At 36.1% G+C, this 22,346-nt stretch overlaps 2 protein-coding genes across 6 annotated transcripts in view; one reads left to right on the forward strand and one right to left on the reverse strand.

Annotated features, from left to right (window-relative positions):
- The window catches only part of METTL21A (methyltransferase 21A, HSPA lysine), a 51,170-nt gene that overhangs the window by 25,158 nt on the left and 3,666 nt on the right, over nt 1–22,346 (forward strand). The gene's annotated exons all lie outside the window — the stretch shown is intronic.
- CREB1 (cAMP responsive element binding protein 1) overlaps nt 465–22,346 on the reverse strand; it is a 77,354-nt gene continuing 55,472 nt past the window's right edge. For 3 of the 4 annotated variants that reach the window (XM_012446050.2, XM_012446049.2, XM_012446051.3), the window contains one exon: nt 465–6,958. In XM_012446050.2, the coding sequence (XP_012301473.1) occupies nt 6,814–6,958 (145 nt within the window). In that variant the 3' untranslated portion in view covers nt 465–6,813. The remainder of the gene's footprint in view (nt 6,959–22,346) is intronic. The other variant, XR_001106407.3, reaches the window with a different exon arrangement.

Genomic DNA, 22,346 nt, shown 5'->3' on the forward strand with positions numbered 1-22,346 from the left:
TTTTTATTCTTCTATCTTAAGCAAAGATTCACCACATCCCCTCCCCATTCCTTCCAATTTTTATGATCATAGAGTTTTAGAACTGCAAGGGGACCTGAGAAGGTATACATATTCTTATTGTCCTTTCAGTGAACATGTGTGTTTTATGACATCAGAGACAGCTGGTCATATGATGTCTCCATTTGTCATCTGGACAGTAACATCTACAAATCCACAAACAGGCACTCGTTCAATCTTACTGAAAAATAGGTCTTGTCCTGAAAATTAGGGACGCAGTAACTGAAGATATGTTCTTTTTGTCTGAATTACAGTTTTTTGACTTCAAACACAAGCTTGTGATATATTTTAACTTTCGCTTATTTAACAAAATTAATAAACCCAAGTCCAATAAAACATGGCTTGACACTACTAGCAAGAAACCCCAACAAAATAGAGATCCCATCCCCAAAAAAGAGACTTGCAGAGTTTTGAAAAGCATGTTTATGTGGCTGCACATAAATGTTTGTGTAAAAAGAGCATTATGACAGTTGATACCACAAAGATTACAGTAAGAAAAAGCACTTTATGACAATATTTCACAAATTCACAAGGATCACTTTAATATACAAAGCAACTGCTACCATTCTGAACACAAAGCAGCTATTATGTACATAGTGTTAATAAAATGAATTGTAACTCAGTACATTTTTTTCTTTACACATAAAGCACAAAAAGATTTAGGTAAAAAAATTAAAACAGGGATGTTTCTAGAATGTAGAGAATTTTATTAGAAATGTATTTCCCTCATTATAGTTATTTATTTAGTATTCAACTCCAATAGAAACATCAGAGTTAAAAATCAATACCCTGTTTTGTGCTGACGGTTTTGGGGGAAATATTCTTTACCCCAATCCTTAAGGAAAAACCAAAAAGCCAAACACCTTTCTCTCTAGGAACTTCCCTGATTATTTTGTTTCCAAAAAGTTTTAAGTGATACATCTGGGTTAGAAATAATTCCTTTTTCGGGGAGTGGGGGAGTTAACAACTGACAAGTGGACAAATCAGTCTAGGACAATTTTACATGGAAAACTGCTAACTAGCACTCTTCTTTGCCACCCCTAATAAATCTATACTCAAACAAAGTTGACAAATTATTTCCCACTTTTAATATAAATAATTTTATTACATACACAAATTGGAGTGGCACTTGGATAAAAATACATCTATAAAGCATTTACCAATTCAATTTAAAAAACATAAGAAAATAAAACCTCCCAAACACAATGATAGACCATTTCACTTGGCCAACAAACATAAGATCATTATTTGCAGGGATTTTCTTCCTTCCCTACTAATTTTTAAACTATCTCAGAATTGCTCTCATATCTCCGAGATGCTCCTCAGACAAAAGCTTGGAAATGCCATACCTCTATAGGCAAGTAATGTTAGGTCAAATGTGAATATCCTACTCTTTGATCCTTTTCACAGACATTTCCAGAAGATTGTTCATTTTTTCTTTTACTTGCTGGTGAGAATAATTAAAAATGTATTATGTCATACCCAGCTGGGACCTGTACCCACCGTACCAGAATGCAGACAGGTCAGTATTTTCTTTATGTGCTAAAACTGCCCGTTTATAATATCAACTTGCATCACCGGCTTTGTTCTATTTTATTTATATATTTTTAAAGTTTTTCTTTTTTTAAAAAATAAATTTCAAGCTAAAACACCTGAAATATAATCCCTCCATTCAAACGTTATCTGGTCCCTCTTAAAGTCAGTCTGCCCCCTGAGGACACATACAAAGGCTTAAGCTACATTCACTAATCAGTAAGAACTTATCATAAGCAGATGAGACAGATGGAACTTCAGCACCCTGTTTATATGACAATTTTCCATACTGACTCAGCTTCATGATATGTTCAGCCCCTCAAAGATTAATGCCTCTCCTAGCCATTGATTCTAGAATGTCAAGGAAACCAGTTCCTAGTATATATAGTGACTGTGTAGTCAACTTTAAAGTCAACATTATTACATTTAAAATATTCAAGATGTGTGTAAGCCACCCAACAAAAAGTTCTAGTTGTGCTTTGTACAACTGAGTGAACAAATTTATCTCACAACTCTTCACCTACAGGCTTAATTTATCCACACATTCTCCTTCCTCATCTGAAATCAGTCAAATTTAGGCATTTCCTTGATGTTAACAAAGCCATTAAAAATGAAAATAATTTATGGTTATTACATGTGGTCTCTGAAGACAATGGCTTTAAAGTATTTTACTATTCTAGACAAATTAATGGATATTTTGGCATACTCTATACAGTATTAATGTTGTGATGAGGATAAAGTTTCATTAAAAATTGAAAATAAGTATTATTCACTTATTTTTCCTTCAATCTTTATCCAAGATGAAAAAGAATAAAACAAGGTTTGAGCCTGTCTTTTAATTAACTGGGCTAGTCATATCTAATTTCCTTATGTTTTTCTTTTACAGCTGTTTTTAAGGCTAGCTTTTAGGTGCTAAAATATTTTAATCAATAAAAAACTTCCATTTAAAAAGTCACATGATTTGAAGACAGGAGAAGACTAAAAAGTTGAGAATTACTTGATGAGGGAATTTCTTAAGTTGCTAATACCCAAACTGGGTCATTTTTAAAAGTGCAAGTTACGCCAAACATTTACAAAGGACAGAATGTAAATATAATCCAAATAAATATACAACTTTTCTATCAGGTCCATGGGGGGAAAATATACCAACAGCTTTCAGTGCTACAAAGGCAACAAAAAGCCTCTCGAAAATAACTAAAAAGGTATATAACACTATTTCTAAAACCCACTTTAATTCAAGATCTTAACTTTAAGATATATTAGCCCTATTTAATCCTGCAAAATGAAGCAGCCGTGATCTTCAAAATAAACAGAGACCAATTTATGCTAATAGCTGACTGTCGCTGATCCTAGAATTAAAAACTTGTTAAATATGAAGAGAAATCCAGATTGAAGTCACTTCAAGTAAGTAAAAGCATCCTGGCTTAAACAAACTTGTTTCTTCCTAAGCCTTTGTATGATTCCACTTGTCATCCCAAAAGGTCAAAAAGGTATTAGGGATTTGTCCTGAGAGACAGAGATAAACTTCAGCCAGATGACATCTGATGGGATGGGTGCCTGACTGGTATTGTGCTTTCAGACACTAGCACTGCTGCTGACCTACCGTCAAAACACATTTTCTGACAAAATCCCTGCTCAAATGAAATGCCAAAATTCCTCCCCCAGGATGATTTTTGAAAAAATCAGTGGTTCCTTTAAAAAGCTATCTTCAAAATGTTCTTACCACTGTTATAGCTGCCACAGACAAAGCATAAAAACCAAATACTTTTTGGGGGAGAAGCTTTCAAGTGACTAGTAACATTTAAAAGTATCAAGCCAAAGAAAACTAATTAAAATAAAATACTTGGAAGAAAATTAGAAGATAAAATCAATCGTGAGTGCTGAAGTAATGCAGTCATAGAAACTACCAGAAGGGATGCAACAGAACACACAAAAATGTAAAATTTCATCTGACCTCAATATACTATAATACTCAGCATTCCTGACTTAAGAGCTCTCAGAGCTTTAGATTATATACTGTATGTATATATATATATATGTACACACATATTATACAAATGCTACCCCCCCGCCAAGAATATCTAAACAAAGAGAGCACCTATGACAATATTATGGTTGCCAATATGGTACTTGAGTTTGAAAAACAATGAACTTAAAATTGTATCTGATAGCAATTGTTTAATAATGAACACATTGGATCTAGCCCTTTCTAAGCCACTTTTCAGTTAAACACTATCAAAGCTTGAAAACTCATAAGAGTAATATATCAAAAATAAACCCCTCCCCACTTCATTTTTATTAGAGTTAATCTGTTCTATAGATAAAAGTGCCACATGGCCCTATATTTGCAAAGTGAGCAATACCAAACTTGCTATTTTCTAGGCAAATCAGTAGCATATGTACAAATTCCTATGATGACATTTTTATTCCCTTTTGGCCAATATGAAGAGAAAAACATTTATTACTGCTAATGTGGCCACATATGTTCTTGGCCTCAAGATTTTTAAAAATTATGTCATTTTCTTAATAAAGATTCTCAAAATTTCATGCTTACAAACACCTCCCCACCATTCTTGCATTAAAAAAAGAAAAAAACTTGCACAAAAGATGCTTGATTTTTATCTTTATAAACTGAAATCTTCAAGTCTCACCAAGTGTCTAAAACAGATGTAGCAATGGATACAATTCTCACCTCACCTTAATTACTCATAATTAAGTAACTGACTTCAAACCAGTGCAATCATCCTCAAGGTATGAAAGACAAGGTCTTTATAACTTATAAATCCATCCAGCTCATATGAATGTGATTGCCTTCATTGATCAGGGACTAAGAGGACCACCAACTTCCCAATAAGTAGAAAGCCTCAACTTTTGAAAAACAGCTTTAGAGAATACAAACTGCTAAACACCAGGCAATTTTTCATTTATGACACTTACAACATTCAAAATGTTCAATCAGACATTTTGACTCAATAAGAAATAATTCCAATTTGTGAACATAATTGTGACTTTGATTTCTGTTAAATCAGTTTTAAAAAATGACATATCTATGCTGTTACACAAACAATTTTTATGAAATTTTTAGCTCAGCAGGACAAACATCAAACTTTATAGTTGTTTGAAAGCCTTCTTGAGAATTTGGTGAATTGTCCAAACATAAGACTACATCACTCAATTCTTAGAATGATGCTCCTTCATAAACTGTTCATCCTTGAAAAAAGACAATGCTTTGTTACAAACAAAAATATACCATTTACAAATATTAAAATTTTTCTTTTTAAAATGGACCCAGCAATTAACACTTAAATCTTCGTATTTTGTTGTTAAACAAGCTTAACTTTTTAAAATAACCCATGACTAAATATAAAACATTAGCTCTCTAAGTGTCTTCACTCTTTTTCAAAAGTAAGAATTTCCTTCCCAAATGAGAACTTTTTAAAAAAAAAATTTTATTTTTCTGGTGACTCTCGTCATCCAGGCAGGAGTGCAGTGGCGCTATCTCTACTGACTGCAACCTCCGCCTCCCGGGTTAAAGCAATTCTCCTGCCTCAGCCTCCCAAGTAGCTGGGATTACAGGTGCCCGCCACCACACCCAGCTATTTTCCTTATTTTTAGTAGAGACGGGGTTTCACCATGTTGGTAAGGCTGGTCTTGAACTCCTGACCTCAGGAGATCCGCCCACCTTGGTCTCCCAAAGTGCTGGGATTACAGGGGTAAGTCACTGCGCCCGGCCCCAAATGACAAATTATAATCTAACATTATGTCAGTATCCAATTTTAAAAATCCACCTTAGTCTTATTTTTCTTTTAAAGAGTGTTAGATTTATCAAGCTTAGTGAATAAAATTAGCAATAATTAAAAGTGGTATTGAAAACAATGTATGATATACACAAAAACAGACTGTTTTAATCAAGAATTAAAATGACAAAGGCTATACAGCATATTGGAAAGCTAAAGCAGAATTAATAACTCCTCTTTTTACAAGAGAACAAAAAAATGTTTTGTAAGAATGACAATCCAAATATTGCAGTACAGCAGTCATTCAAATGTCTGAAAATAACTTTCCTTGTGCACATCTAATACTGTACTTTTTATATCCTTACAACTTTTCATTTAAAAAATTCACTAGAGATTCTGTTAAATTATGTTAATATGGAAAAGATTTAAAATCAGTATTTTTCTACAACATGTAACACTTCATAAACAAATATATATCACTTTGCTTTATTTGACATCTTGAAGGCTTTCTTGGTGGTGGTATAATGTAAGTGCAAAGGGCAACAGTAAATTAGAAATACCTTTTTATGTAAATGAGTGACAATATAAATATTTTTGAAGTTGAGGACAAAAACATTTATTTAAACATCTTGTATAACTCAAGGGATTGGTTTACTGATCAGCATTTTACTAAGAATTTAGTACTAACTAAAATATGCTTTGTACTTTTATTTATTTTGATTTAATTTAAAATTCAAATACCATGATTTTTCATTCAGTTGGTTACTTCTTTTAATGTATTCAAAAATGTTGAACACATACAAAACTGAATTAAGAAGCAACAACTGCCCTATGGAAGAGCTGTATTAGTACAGAATGCTTTTAAGAACCAAGGACAAATTTTCAGTATTGAAGAAGAGAACATACATAGAAAGCACTCCGAATTCATTTCTAATTCCTTCAATACCCTACTGAAGTTCTTTTCTAGAGGGTATGACTCTTAACAATTTTACATAATTCACAATGAGAATGTGAAAACATGTCAATTTGGCAATCAATAATTCTTCATTGCACCTTACTTACTTTCTGCATGTGGCCCACACATTACTTCAGCTCAAGAGGCTGGGGTAATTCTGTCCCTAAGGCAATCAAGGAGCTCAGCGCAAGCCTTGAAATCATTTTTAGAAAGATTTTCTTTTCCTCATTTCTCCCATCAATTTACAAGTAAACACATTATTACTTCTTGAGGAGGGTAGGGGTTGAAAAGCAGAAGTCTCTTCATGATTCCTGGTGCTGAAAATTTCTTGAGGGGAGAAGTGGAGGCAGGTGTTGAACATTCACAGTTTAATGCAAAAGCACAAATGAATGAAATTCTGTAGTTGCTTTCAGGCAGTTTTGCGCATAGAAAAAAAGAAATGTTTAGAAAATAAAATGTTTATTTTGTCTTTCAGGTTGTGGCCCAGCCAGTCCATTTTCCACCTAAACAGGTGAAAATTTAAATCCCAAATTAATCTGATTTGTGGCAGTAAAGGTCCTTAAGTGCTTTTAGCTCCTCAATCAATGTCTTGTTTTGATTTTCAAGCACTGCCACTCTGTTTTCTAAACATTTCACGTATTCTTTCTTCTTTCTACGACACTCTCGAGCTGCTTCCCTACAAGCAAAAGAAGGGAAAAATTATGCACATGATTTCCACATATTTGTTTTGGATTAGAGTACTTTTTTTTTTTCTTAAAGAAAAAGAAATAGCTCATAGCAACAAACATTTTAGTATACATTAGGCTTTGGAAAAGATACACAGAATGACTTGGAAATTACCTTATATTAAATTTTAATCTGACCAGGAGCGGTGGCTCACGCCTGTAATCCCAGCACTTTCAGAGGCCGAGGAGGGAGGATCACCTGAGGTCAGGACTTTGAGACCAGCCTGGCCAACTTGGTGAAACCCTGTCTCTACTAAGACACAAAAATTAGCTGGTTGTGGTGGTGCACGCCTGTAGTCCCAGCTACTCAGAAGGCTGAGCCATGGGAATCGCTTGAACCTGAGAGGCAGAGGCTGCAGCGAGCTGAGATTGCGCCACTGCACTCCAGCCTGAGTGACAAGAGTGAGACTCCATCTCAAAAAAACAAAACAATAGCCGGGTTTGGTGGCTCACGCCTGTAATCCCAGCACTTTGGGAGTCTGAGGCGGGCAGATCACAAGGTCAAGATAACAAGACCATCCTGGCCAACATAGTGAAACCCTGTCTTTACTGAAAAATACAAAAATTAGCTGGGCGTTGTGGTGTGAACCTGTAGTCCCAGCTACTTGGGAGGCTGAGGCAGGAGAATTGCTTGAACCCAGGAGGTGGAGGTTGCAGTAAGCTAAGATTGTGCCACTGCACTCCAGCCTGGCACCTGGTGACAGAACGAGACTGTCTCAAAAACAACAACAACAACAACAACAACAAGAAAACTAAACAAAAATAAAAAACCCCAAACAACTTAACATATCATAGGTTGATTTGAGAAAAAAAAAAAAAAAAAAAAAAACTCCATAAAGACCTAACTGACCACTTAAAAATTACCTCTCGCTGTTAAAATATTCTGCATAATTCCGGCAAAACTTGAAATTCTATCCATATCAATAAGAAAATATTAAAGCTAAATTTCAATGTGTAACAATCCTTTAAATAGAAAATCTCACAAACTAATCATTTTAGGGCATTTAAAAACATCTAACACAACAGTCTCCTCAACAAATGGTGCTGGGAAACCTGGATATCTACCATGCAAAAGAATGAGGTTGGACCTCACCTTATACCATACACAAATATTAACTCAAAGTAGATCAAAGACCTAAATGTAAGACTTAAAACTATAAAACTTCTAGAAGAAAACACTTTCTGATATTGGGTTTGGTAGTGATGTCTTAAATACACCACCAAAAGCAAAGGTAACAAAAGCAAAATAGACAAGCAGGACTATATCAAACTAAAAAACTTCTGCACATCAAAAGACACAATAAATAGTGAAAACACAACCTACAGAACGTGAGGAAATATTTGCAAATCATATATCTGCTATATGGGGTTAAGATCTAGAATAGGCAAGGTGTATGGCTCACGCCTATAATCCCCGCACTTTGGAAGGCTGAGGAGGGAGGATCTCTTGAACCCGTGTGTTCAAGACCAGCCTGGGAAATATAGTGAGACCCTGTCTCTACCAAAAATATTTTGAAATTTAGCCAGGTGTGGTGGCACATGCCTGTCGTCTCAGCTACTCAGGAAGCTGAGGCGGGAGGACTGCTTGAGCCCAGGAGGTCAAAGTTGCAGTAAGCCATGATCCTGCTACCTGCATTCCAGCCTGGGTGACAAACCAAGACCCTGTCTCAATTAAAAATTAGTTGCGTAGTGCATGACTGTAGTCTCAGCTACTCAGGAAGCTGAGGCTGGAGACCAGGAGGTCGAGGCTGAAGTGAGCCATGATCATGCCATTACCCTACAGCCTGGGAGACAGCAAGATGCTGTCTCAAAAGAAAGGGTAAAAAAAAAAAAAAAAGAAAAAAAAAAGACCTAGAATATATAAAGAACTTTTGAACTCAACAACAAAATAACCCAATTTAAAAAATGGGCATAGGGACTTGAACAGACATTTCTCCAGAGATACATAAATGGCCTATAAAAAGATACTCAACATGATTCATCATTAATCATTACGGAAATGCAAATCAAAACCATAGATAACACCTCATAATCATTAGGATGGCCACTATCAAAAACCACCACAACCACCAGAAAACGCTAGTTGTTGATGAGGATGTGAGGAAACGAACTCTTGTATACTGTTGGTGGGAATGTAAAATGGTGCAGCTGCCATGGAAATGGGATGGAGGTTTCTCAAAAAATTAAAAACAAAATTTACCATATGATTCAGCAATCCCACTTTTTGCTACAACAAAAGAATTGAAAACAGGGTCTCAAAGAGATACCTGTACACCCATGTTCATTGCAGCATTATTCACAATAGCCAAGAGGTGGAAGCAGCCCAAATGTCCATCAGCAGATGAATGGATAAGCAAAATGTGGTATATATACATACAATGCAACATTAGTATTATTCAGCCTTAGGAAGGCCCACTGCATGCTCAAACAGAGATGAACCTTGAGGGCATGATGCTGACACAAGCTAGTCCCAAAAAGACAAATACTGTGTAATTTCTCTTAAGAGGCATCTAAAGTCAATCAAATTCATAGAAATAGGACTTGGATTGGTCACTGCCAGGGACTCGGGGAATGAGGAAATGGGGAGTTGTTGTTAAATGGGTATAGAGTTTCAGTTTTGCAAGATAAACAAGTTCTGGAAATCTGCTGTACCACAATGTGAATATACTTAACACTACTGAACTGTATATTTAAAACTGATTAAGATGGTAAATTTTAATTTTTACAATTAAAAGGATAAAAAAAGACATTACATAATAAAGAGGTCTATCGTCTAAAAAGACATAATTCTAAATGGAAAACATAATTCTCAATGTGTCTATCTTCTAAGACATAATTCTAAATAGAAAACTTAATTCTCATGTATGAGGCAAAAGCTAATAGAACTGAAAGGAGAAATGGACAAAGAGCTTAATATCTTAACACAATCTCCTATCAGTGATGATAGACTGAGTGGACTCTCAGACATGATAGATTAAGTAGAATATAAAAAATAATATAGTACACCTGAATGACATAATCAAGTATACCTATTTGACATTGATATGATATTTGCTAATTTAACAGAGAGAGAAAAGACAGCAATGGTCAATATTAAGAATGAAAGAGGGGACATCCCCACTGACATCCCATAGAGTAAAATTTAGTAAAATAAAAATAATATAAAGTATGTTCTTGGGCCATAAAACACCTGGGAAGATCCTCAATTATTTGGAAATTCAATATTAAACATTTCTAAATCTGTAGGTCAAAAAGGAAGTCTCAAAGGAAATAAAAAATATTTTAAACTGAATGCAAATAAAAATATGACAAACCAAAATTTGTGGGACACAACTAAACCAATGCTAAAATGGAAATCTACAGCCTTAAATACTTACGTTAGAAAAAAAAGTTCTTAAATCAATTATCCCTGCTTGTTTTGTAAATAAAGTTTTACTGGAACACAGCCATGCTCATTTGTTTATGTATCATCCATGGCTGTTTTGGTACTACAATGGCAGAGTTAAGTTGTGACAGAGATCATTTGGTCTGCAAAACCTAAAATAATTACTATTTGGCCCTTTACAGAAGGTTTGCAAAACTCTCATCCAACTATCGTCTTAAGAAACTAGATATGTGCTATCGTCTTAAGAAACTAGATATGTGCAGATGTTGTTTTAGAACATGAAATAAGACAAAGGTACATTTTAATAGTAAAAAATTGGCCGGGCGCGGTGGCTCACGCCTGTAATCCCAGCACTTTGGAAGGCCGAGGCGGGTGGATCATGAGGTCAAGAGATCGAGACCATCCTGGTCAAAATGGTGAAACCCCGTCTCTACTAAAGATACAAAAAAATTAGCTGGGCATGGTGGCGTGTGCCTGTAATCCCAGCTACTCAGGAGGCTGAGGCAGGAGAATTGCCTGAACCCAGGAGGTGGAGGTTGCGGTGAACCGAGATCGCGCCATTGCACTCCAGCCTGGGTAACAAGAGCGAAACTCCATCTCAAAGAAAAAAAAAATAGTAAAAAATTTACAGTTAATAAAAAAAGAAAGTAGAAAAAAATAATTAAAAACCAAAGCAAGCAGAAGAAAATAATAAAGATCAGAGTAGAAATCAATATAATCGTAAGGAGAAAACCAATAAAACTTAAGAATTTTGGTTGCTCAAAAACAATCAACAAAGTTGATAAGCCTTTAGTCAGACTAAAAAGGAGGGTGGGTGGTCGTGGTGAATAGACAGAGAAAAAAGACAACAATTGTCAATATTAGGAATGAAGGAGAGGACATCCCTAATGACATCCCATACAGTAAAATAATAATAAACTAACACTACAAATAACTCTATGGCCATGAATTTGATAACTTCGAAGAAATGGACCAATTTTTTTTTTTTTTTGAGACGGAGTTTCGCTCTTGTTACCCAGGCTGGAGTGCAATGGCGCGATCTCGGCTCACCGCAACCTCCGCCTCCTGGGTTCAGGCAATTCTCCTGTCTCAGCCTCCTGAGTAGCTGGGATTACAGGCACGCGCCACCATGCCCAGCTAATTTTTTGTATTAGTAGAGACGGGGTGAATTTCACCATGTTGACCAGGATGGTCTTGATCTCTTGACCTCGTGATCCACCCGCCTCAGCCTCCCAAAGTGCTGGGATTACAGGCTTGAGCCACTGCGCCCAGCCGGACCAATGCCTTAAAAACACAAACTTCCAAAACTCACTGAAAAAAAAAATAAGTCTGAATGATCCCATAGCCATTAAAAAAACTTCCCAAAATAGAAAACTCCAGGCCTATGTGGTTTCACTGGCAAATTCTACCAACCATGTAAGGCTTAAGTAATATAAATATTACCATCTCTTCCAGAAAAAGAGAAGGGAACAGTTCCACCTCATTTATGAGGTCAGCATTACCCTAATAACAAACTCATGACAAAGAAACTAAAATCCCGGCCGGGCGCGGTGGCTCACGCCTGTAATCCCAGCACTTTGGGAGGCTGAGGCCGGTGGATCACGAGGTCAAGAGATCGAGACCATCCTGGTCAACATGGTGAAACCCCGTCTCTACTAAAAATACAAAAAATTAGCTGGGCATGGTGGCGCGTGCCTGTAATCCCAGCTACTCAGGAGGCTGAGACAGGAGAATTGCCTGAACCCAGGAGGCGGAGGTTGCGGTGAGCTGAGATCGCACCATTGCCCTCCAGCCTGGGTAACAAGAGCGAAACTCCGTCTCAAAAAAAAAAAAAAACCACAAAAAAAACCTAAAATCCCATATTAGCCAGAAATGTAGATGTGAAAATCCTCAAGAAAATATTAACAAATTGAATCCAGCAATGTAGGATGTATAAATGATACTTCATGACCAGTTAGGGGCAACCCAGGAATACATGCATATCTCAAAATTGGAGTATGAATGTAATTCACTCTAATAACAGACTAAATAATAGAAATGACATAATCACCTCAGTAGATTCTGGAAAAGCATTTAACAAGATTAAACAACAATTTATGGTGAAAACTCTTAGATAGTAGAAATCAAAGAGAGCTCTTTTTAAAATGTAATAAAGAGCTGTTGCAGAGACCCTACAGAAATTACATTATTTAAGGTCCCCCAAAGGTGTCCATGTACTAATCTCTGCAGTCTGAATATGTTACCTTATAAGGCAAAGGGGAATTAGGTTGTAGATGGAATTAAGGTTGTTAATCAGCTGACTTTAAAATAGGAAAATTATCCTGGGTTACCTGGGTGGGCCTATTAAACCACAAGCATTCTTAAAAGTAGAAGAGGAAAGCAGAAGAACATGTGACTACAGAAGGAAGACAGAAAGAGATACACTATGTTGAAGATGGAGAAAGGAGGCCATGAGGCAAAAAATGTGGGTGGCCTCTAGAGGCCAGAATCGGCAAAGAAACACATTTTCCAGGAAGGGATACAGTCCTGCTGACACCTTCATTTTAGCCCAGTGAGACCCAATGAAGGCCTTTGATCTTAGAGAAATGGAAGATAATAAATTTGTGGTGTTTAAGTTAAAGTCTGTGGTAATTTATGACATGCAGCAATAGAAAACTAATACACTCTCTAAGATCAACTATGTCCTCTCTCACCACTCCTATTCAACATCATAGCACAAGTCCTAGACATTACAATAAGGAAAAAAAAAATTAAGGCACGCAGATTAGAAAGAAATAATTAAAACTGTCCATATTTGTAGGTGACATGTTATTCATGCAGAGAATCCCAAAGAATCTACCCCCTAACAAAGCTCCTAGAACTAATAAGTAAATTTAGAATAGTCATAAGATAAAGGTAAATATACAGAAGCCAATTTTATTTTCATATACCAGCAATGAACTACTGAATATACCATTTCAAATAGCACATGTCCCAAAACAAAAACAAAAAACAATTTATACTTGAGTATAAATCCAGTATGTACAGGATCTATATGCTGAAAAATGCATTAAGATTATATTGTGTTCATGGAATCAAAAACTAAGTATTGTTAAGATGTGACTTCTTCACAATTTGATCTATAGACACAACACAATCCTAACCAAAATTCTAGCAAGCTTTCTGTAAACATCAACAGGTTATAAAATATATATTAAAATGCAAAGGAACCAGAATAGCTAAAACAATACTAAGAAGAACAAAGTTGGAGGACTCACACTATCAAATTCAAAACTTATTATAAAATTATAGAACTCAAGGCAACATGGTATTGGCTAAAGGACAGACAAAGATTAATGGAAGTTAGATATCCCAGAAACAGATGCACACAAATATGGTCAATTAATTTTTGAAAAGAAGAGCAAGGGCAATTCGATAGAGAAAGAAGTCTTTTAAACAAATTTTCTGAAACAAATAGATGTTCATATATAAAAAAATGGATCTTGGCTGGGTTCGGTGGCTCACACCTGTAATCCCAGCACTTTGGGAGGCCAAGGCAGGCAAATCACAAGGTCAGGAGATGGAGACTACTATCCTGGCCAACATGGTGAAACTCCATCTCTACTAAAAATACAAAAATTAGCTGGGCATGGTGGTGTGTGCTTGTAATCCCAGCTGTTTGGGAGGCTGAGGTAGGAGAATCACTTGAACCTGGGAGGTGAAGGTTGTACTGAAATCATGCCACTACACTCCAGCCTGGGCGACAAAGCAAGACTATCTCAAAAAAAAAAGGATCTTGACATATCCTTACACCTTATACAAAGGTAAACTATGGAGGGATTAATTATAGACCTAAATATAAAACTGTAATATAAAACATAACACTTTTGGAGGAAAATGAGTAAGTCAGTGTAAGTCTTAAAACGAGTAAGTCTTGATTTAAGCAAAGAATTTTTTTCCCCTTTTAGTTGATGTAAAATAATTGTACATATTTATGAAATACAATGATATTTTGATATGAGTATACAGTATGTAATGATCAAATTGTGGTAACTAGCATATCCATCACCTCAAACTTATCCTTTTCTTGGGTTGTGAACATTCAAAATCTTTACTTCTAGCTTTTTGAAAACACACAAGTTGTATTTAACCATATTCACCCTATGGTGCTACAGAACACCAGAACTCATTCTACCAACCTAGATGTAAGTTTGTATCCATTAACCAACCTCTCCTGATGCTCTCTATTTCACCTTCCCTTCCCAGGGGAGGGGATTTTACTCTGTACTTTCATGAGCTCAAAAAATTTTTAGCTCCCACATGAGTGAGAACATGTGGTATTTATTTATTTATCTTTTCCATGTTTGACTTATTTTGCATAACCCATAATGTCCCCCAAGTTCATCCATATGGCTACAAATGATGGACTTTCCTTCTTTTTAGTGGCTTGATAGTATGCCACTGTGTAAATATACTGCATTTTCTTTATCCATTCATATGTTGATGGATATTTAGGTTGATTCCCTATATTAGCTATTGTGAAGTGATGCAATAAACATAGTATAGGTATTCATTTGAATATACTGGTTTCCTTTCTTTTGAATAAATACCCAGTAGTAGAATTGCTGGATCATATGGTAGTTCTTTTAGTTTTTTTGAGAAACCTATGCACTGTTTTCCATAATGGCTACATTAATGTACATTCTCACCAATAGTGAGAAAATGCTAATATGAAGAGTTAGGAAGAGTTCACCTTTCCCTGCATCTTCATCAATGTTTGTTACTTTTTGATAATAGCCATTCTAATTAATGACACTTCATTGCGGTTTTAATCTGACAATCAGCAATGTTAAGGTTTTCTCATGTATTTCTTGGTCATTTGTATGTCTTCTCTTGAGAAACGTCTAATTCAGACCTTTTGCCCACTTTTTAATGGGACTGTTTTTGTTTTCCTGTTCCGTTGAGTTCCTTGTATATCCTGGTTATAAGTCCTTTGTCAGATGAACAGTTTGCAGATATTCCTCACATTCTGCAGGTTGTCTCTTCATTCTGTTGTTTCCTTTGCTGTTCAGAAGCTTTTTAGTTCAATATTTCCAGTTACCTATTTTTCTTTTTGTTGCTTGTGCTTTTGGAGTCTTAGCCGTGAAGTTTTTGCCTAGTCTAATGTCAGGAAGCATTTCCCTCATGTTCTTTTCTAGTAGTCTTTAGAGTTTAGGGTCTTATGTTTAAGTCTTTAATCCACTTGAGTGGATTTTTGTGTATGGCGATAGATAAGGATCTAGTTTCATTCTTCTGCACACAGATACCCAGGTTCCCCAATACCACTGATTGAAGAGAGTGTCCTTTCCCCAGTGTATGTTCTTGGCACATTTGCTGTAAATAAGTAGATTTATTCTGGGTTCTTTATTCTGTTTCACTGGTCTATGTGTCTGTTTTTAAATCAATACTGTGTTTTGTTTACTACAGCTTTGTAGTATATTTTGAAGTTAGGTAGTGTGATGTGATGCCTCCCATCTTGTTCTTTTAGTTCAGGAATGCTTTGGCTATTTGGGCTCTTTTTGGTTCCCTAAGAATTTTAGGATTGTTTTTTCTATTTCTGTTACAAATGTCATTTTATTTTGATATGAACTGCATTGAATCTGTAGATTGTTTTCAGTGGTATGGTCATCCTAACTATAGTAATTCTCCCAATCCACGAGCATGGGATGTCTTTCCATTTCCTTATGGCTTCCTTGATTTCTTTCATCAATGTTTTGCAGTTTTCAATGTAGAGATCTTTCACCCAGTAGTTAAATTTATTCATGGGGTTTTTTTTTTTTGGCCATTGCAAATGGAATTGCTTTCTTGATTTGTTTTTCATTTGTTTTACATTATTGTAGAACAATTCGATACAAGGGTGTATAGAATTGCTACTGACTTTTATATGTTGATTTTGTATTCTGCAACTTCACTGAGTTTATCAGTTCTAATAGTTTTTTTGTGTGGAATCTTTAGTTTTTTTTCCATATATAAGATCATTTCATCTGCAAACAGGGACAATTTGATTTCTCTTTTTCCAATTGAGATGCCCTTTATTTCTTCCTCTTGACTAACTGCTTTGGCTAGGAGGACATGCAGTGCTATACTGAGTAAGAATGGTAGAAGTGGGCATCTTTCTCTCATTCCAGTTCTCAGAGGAAAGCCTTTCAGCTTTTCTGAATTCAATATGATGTTGGCTGTGGGTTTATCATAAATAGCCTGTGTTGAGGCACTGAGATGCCCTTTATTTTTTTTCTCTTGACTGCTTTGGCTAGGACATCTAGCACTATACTGAATAAGTATGGTAGAAGTGGGCATCTTTCTCTCATTCCAGTTCTCAGAGGAAAGCCTTTCAGCTTTTCTCCATTCAATATGATGTAAGCTGTGGGTTTATCAATGGCCTTTACTGTGTTGAGGTATGTTCCTTTTTATGCTCATTTGTTGAGAATTTTTATCAAGAAAGGCTGAATTTAATCAAACACTTTTCCTGTGTCTACAGATGTGATCATATGGCTTTTGCCCTTCATGCTGTTGATGTGATGTATCATGTATCATGTGATAACACACTATGATCATATCCAAGTATGGTCTAACAACCATACTTGCATCCCTGAGATAAATCCCATATGATCATGGTGTGTTATCTTTCTGATGTGTTGTTGGATTAGGTTTGCTGGTATTTTGTTGAGAATTTTTGTATCTATGTTCAACAAGTACAGTGGTTTGTAGTTTTCTTTTGTTGTGTCCTTGTCTGGTTTCGGTATTAGACCAAGGATTGCTTTGTAGAATGAATTAGGAAAAATTCCCTCATCTTTAATTTTTTGGAATAGTTTGAGGAAAACTGGTGTTCTTTATAAGTTTGGTAGAATTAGGCAGGAAAGCCATCTGGTCCTGGACATTTCTTTACTGGTAGACTATTACTAATTCAGTATCATTACTCATTATCAGTCTGTTTAGGTTTTCTATTTCCTGATTCAATTTTGGTAGGTTCTATATGTCAAGAAATGTATCTATTTCCTCTAGGTTTTCAAATTAGTTGGCATATCATTGGTCATAATGGTCTCTAATGATCCCCTATACTTCTGTGGTATTAACTGTAGTGTCTTCTTTTAGTTGTAATTTCATTTATTTGGACCTTCTCCCTCATTTTTTACTTGGCTTATCAATTTTGTTTACCTCTTCTAAGACCAACTTTTCATTGATTCTCTTTTTCTGAGAAAGGGTCTTACTCTGTTGACCAGGCTAGAGTGCAGTGGCACAATCATGGCTCACTACAGTCTCAGCCTCCTAGGGCTCAAGCAATCTTCCACCTCACCCTCCTGAGTAGCTGGGTCTACAGGCTTGCACCCACCACGCCATACTAATTTGTGTGTGTGCGTGTGTGTATATGTGCGGGTATGTGTGTTTTAAGAAATGAGGTTTTGCCACGTTGGCCAGGCAGGTCTTGAAATCCTGAGCTCAAGGAATCCACCCATCTTGGCCTCCCAAAGTGCTGAGATTACAGGTGTGCACCACCATGCCCAGTTCTGTATTGATTCTTTTAGACTTGCTTTCATTTAGTTCTCCTCTGATTTTTACTATTCTTTCTTTCTACTAATTTTGGGTTTGGTTTCTTCTTTTCTAGTTCCTTGAGGTGTATTGTTATGTTCTTTATTTGAAATATTGCTATACGTTCCTGATATAGGCATTTATTGCTACAAACTTCCCTCTCAGCACTGCTTTTGCTGTATCCCATAAGTTTTCATGTTTTGTTTCCATTTTCATTTGTTTCAAGAAATTTATTTCTCTCTTAATTTTTTCATTGAACCAGTAGTGATTCAGGAGCATGCTGAATTTCCATCTATTTGTACAGTTTCTGAAGTTCCTCTTATTATTGATACTGTTTTATTCCATTGTGGTCTGGGAAGATACTTGATATAATTTTGATTTTAAAATCTTTGTCAAGACTTGTTTTGTGGCCTAACATATGGTCTATACTGGAGAAAGTTCTATGTGCTGATGAGAAGAATGGTATTCTGCAGCTTTTGGATGAAATGTTCTGAAACTGTTAGGTTCAGTTGGTCTAGTTCATCTTAAGTCCAATATTTGTTGATTTTCTCTCTAGATGATCTGTCAAATGCTGGAAGTGGAGTTTTGAAGTCACCAACTATTATTATATTGAGGTCTATCTCTCCCTTTGGCTCTAATGTTTTCTTTATATATCTCATGCTCTGGCATTGGATGTTATATATTTATCATTTTATGTCCTCTAGCTGCATTGATCCCTTTATCATATAATGACCTTCTTGCTCTTTTTATGTTTTTCAACTTAAAGCCTATTTTCTCTGGTATTAAGTATAGCTATTCCTGCATACTTCTGGTTCCCACTTGTGTGGAATTTCCCACCCCCATTCTTTTATGTTCAGGCTACATATGTCTTTACAGGCGATGTGAGTTTTTTGGAGGAAGCATACAGGTGGGCTTTGTTTTTTTAATCCACTCATCCAGTTTATATCTTAATTGGGGAATTTAAACTGTTTATATTCAAAACTTTTTTAGTGATATGTGAAGGCTTATTCCTGTCTTTTTTGTTTGCTATTTTGTATATTCTTTGTTCTTTTCTTCCTTTATCTTTATAATTTCATTTTCTGTAGTGACAATATTTGATTCCTTAATTTTTTCCCCAATTGCATATTTGCTTTACCAGTGAGATTTATAATTTACATGTTTTAATGACAGTAGATATCATCCTGTCACTTCAAGATAAAGGATCTTCTTACACATTTCTTCTAAGGCTGGTGTAGTGGTAATGGATTTCCTCACTTTTTGATTGTTTGAGAATGACTTTATTTTTCTTTCATTTCTGAAGGATATTGCTGGGTACCGTATTCTTGGCAGGCAGGTTTCTTTTTTTTTTTTTTCTCTCTGTTGCCCAGGCTGGAGTGCAGTGGCACAATCTCAGCTGACTGCAACCTCTGCTTCCGGGTTCAAGAGATTCTCCTGCCTCAGCCTCCCGAGTAGAGGGGATTACAGGTGTGCACTACCATGCCTGGGTAATTTTTGTATTTTGTAGTGAAAGGGTTTCACCGTTCTGGCCAGGCTGGTCTGGAACTCCTGACCTTAGGTGATTCACCGGCCTCAGCCTCCCAAAGTGCTGGGATTACAGGTGTGAACCACCGTACCTGGCCTTCTCCCTGCCCGCCCCTGCTTTTTACACTCTGAATATATTATCCAACTCTCTCCTGAACTGTAAAATTTCTGCTGAGAAATCTGCCTTTAGCCTGATGTACATTCCCTCATGTGACTTGGTATTTTCCTTTTGCTGTTTTTAGAATTATTCTTCCTTTGTCTTTGACTTTTGAGTTTGAGTATAATGTAGCTTGGAGAAGGCCTTTTTGGATAGAACTGTTTTAGTACATATGAGCTTCCTGTATCTGGATGTATATCTCTCATAAGACATGGGAGGTCTTCAGTGATTATTCTGTTAAATAGGATTTCTATGCCTTTTCCCATCTTTTCTCCTGTGGCACTCCCAAAATAGAAATATTTTTTTGCTTTGTGATGTCTATGTAGGCTTTCTTCATCCTTTTTAGTGTGTGTTTGACTGGGTTATTTTAAAAGCCCTGTCTTAAAGTTCAGAAGTTCTTTCTTCTGCTTAATCTAGTCTATAGCTGAAGCTCTTGCCTGTTTATTTATTAAATTCTTCAGTTCCAGAATTTGTTTTTTCTTAAAATATTTACCTCTTTAATTTCTCATTCAAATCATGAATTGTTTTCCTGATTTATTTGTATTATCTATCTGTGTTCTATTGTTTCTTGCTGAGTTTTCTTAAGATCATTATTCTGAATTCCTTTTCAGGCATTTTACTGATTTTCTGTTCTTTGAGCTCTGTTAGTGGATAATTGTTGTGTTCCTTCGGATGTATCATGTTTCATTAGTATTTTGCATTTCTTCTATCCTTATCTTGATGTCTGTGCAACTGGTGTAACTGCTGCTTTATCCAATTTTATGGACTGGCTTTTGTAGGGAAAGACTTTTACTGTAGATATAGCTATAGTGTTAGCAGGTAGGGTGTTCTGGATTTGATTTTAGGTATGTTCAGATGTTTTGTCTCTGTATGATTTCTTTTACTGTGATCAATGGTGGTATATGTAATTTCTTCAGTGGCATCTATGATTTCTTCAGTGGCTTAGGCTTTGGTTGTCACTAGAGGCTGTGATAAAGCTTTGCTGAGGATGGGGACATCAGGTGGGCTGGTATGTGGACACAAAGGTGTTGATGGTGGCAGCAGATTGGGAAAACCTGTCTGCAGGCCCCTGGGTGGCAGATGTGGTAATGAAAGCAGGCTGGTCCTCATGACTCCAGACAGTGGCTGCTGGTGGGCAGGACCAGACAATCCTCAGGCATCCCAGATAATACATGTGGGCACCAATGGGCCTGTCTACAGGCTCCTAGACGTGTGCACATGGGCTGGGCCTATCCAGGCAGAAAATTCATAGATACAGTAGCACAAGCATGATGTATGAAAGGACAAAACTAATAAAATGGGCCTCATCAAAATTGCAACCTTTTGCTCTGCAAAAGATAGTGTTAAGAGAATTAAAGAAAACTGGCAGACTGAAAGAAAATACTTGCTCTGACAAAGGATTTGGAAAAAAGGTCTCTGAAAACAAAAGAAAACAAACAATAAAAATGGGCAAAGGATCTGAATAGATGCTTCATCAAAGAAAACATAGATAGCAAATCACATAAAAGCCATTAGTTAGGTGCAGGTTGAAACCACAAGATACCTGTCATACAACTTCTAGAGCTGGGGGACAAATGATAAACCTAACAATGTCGAGTTCTGGCAAGAATACAGAGCAACTGAACTCTCATACATTCCTCGTAGGAATACAAAATGGTACAGCCATTTTGGAAAACAACCGGACAGTTTATTAAAAAGTTAAATATACAGTTACATTCCACGCAACCAGCCTACTCCTCAATATTTACTCACATTAATGGAAAGTGCACATAAAAACCTTTATGTGTTTATAGTAATTTTATTTCTCTAAAACTGGAAATAGCTGGGATGAAATTCAAAGTGAATAAACAAAGCACAGTACATCTATAAAATGGAATTATCTGGGATAAGACCCAACCAGTGATTCATGCAACAATATTAATAAATCTTAAATGCATTTTTCTAGATGAAGGAACCAGATCGAAAAGGCTACATATTGTAAGATTCCATTTATAAGAGATTATGGAACAGGCAAAACTATAAGGGTAGAAAACAGTTCAATGGTTTTCAGCGTGTGGGGGAAGCTGACTACAAAGGGATATAAGAGAATATTTAGTATTACAGAACGGTTAGTTAACTAGTATAATTGTTCCATATGGCATTATGGCGACAGATATATGACACTGCATCTATCAAAACCCATAAAACTATACAGCACAAAGAGTGAACTTATGTATATGCAAATTTAAGGATAAAAACGTAGGGATGGGCCGGGCGCGGTGGCTCATGCCTGTAATCCCAGCTACTCAGGAGCCTGAGGCAGGAGAATTGCCTAAACCCAGGAGGCGGAGGTTGCGGTGAGCCGAGATCGCGCCATTGCACTCCAGTCTGGGTAACAAGAGCGAAACTCCGTCTCAAAAAAAGAAAAAAAAAAAAAAAAAAAACTTAGGGATGTCAGAGAATCCCAGAACTGAATCAAGATGGTGACGAATCTAAATGTACTACAATCGTATGATATAACCTCATTGAAGGGGTGGAGGAAAAAGGAGCAGAGTGAAGTAACTCTAGAAAACTGCGCTTTCGCTAAATACTATTAGGATAAAAACAAAAAAGAGTATATAAATACTGCACTGTAATTGGTAAACTTGTTTCTCACAAGGGTACATATTATCAATTCTTAAAGTTTTCTGTATGTATAGATTTAAACAAACATGTAAGCCAAGTTTCTCTCAGAGAAAGAAGTTACAAATAG

The sequence above is a fragment of the Aotus nancymaae genome, unplaced genomic scaffold (assembly GCF_030222135.1).
Source record: "Aotus nancymaae isolate 86718 unplaced genomic scaffold, 86718_ANA_hifiasm-v0.15.2.pri h1tg000008l, whole genome shotgun sequence".
NCBI lineage: Eukaryota > Metazoa > Chordata > Mammalia > Primates > Aotidae > Aotus > Aotus nancymaae.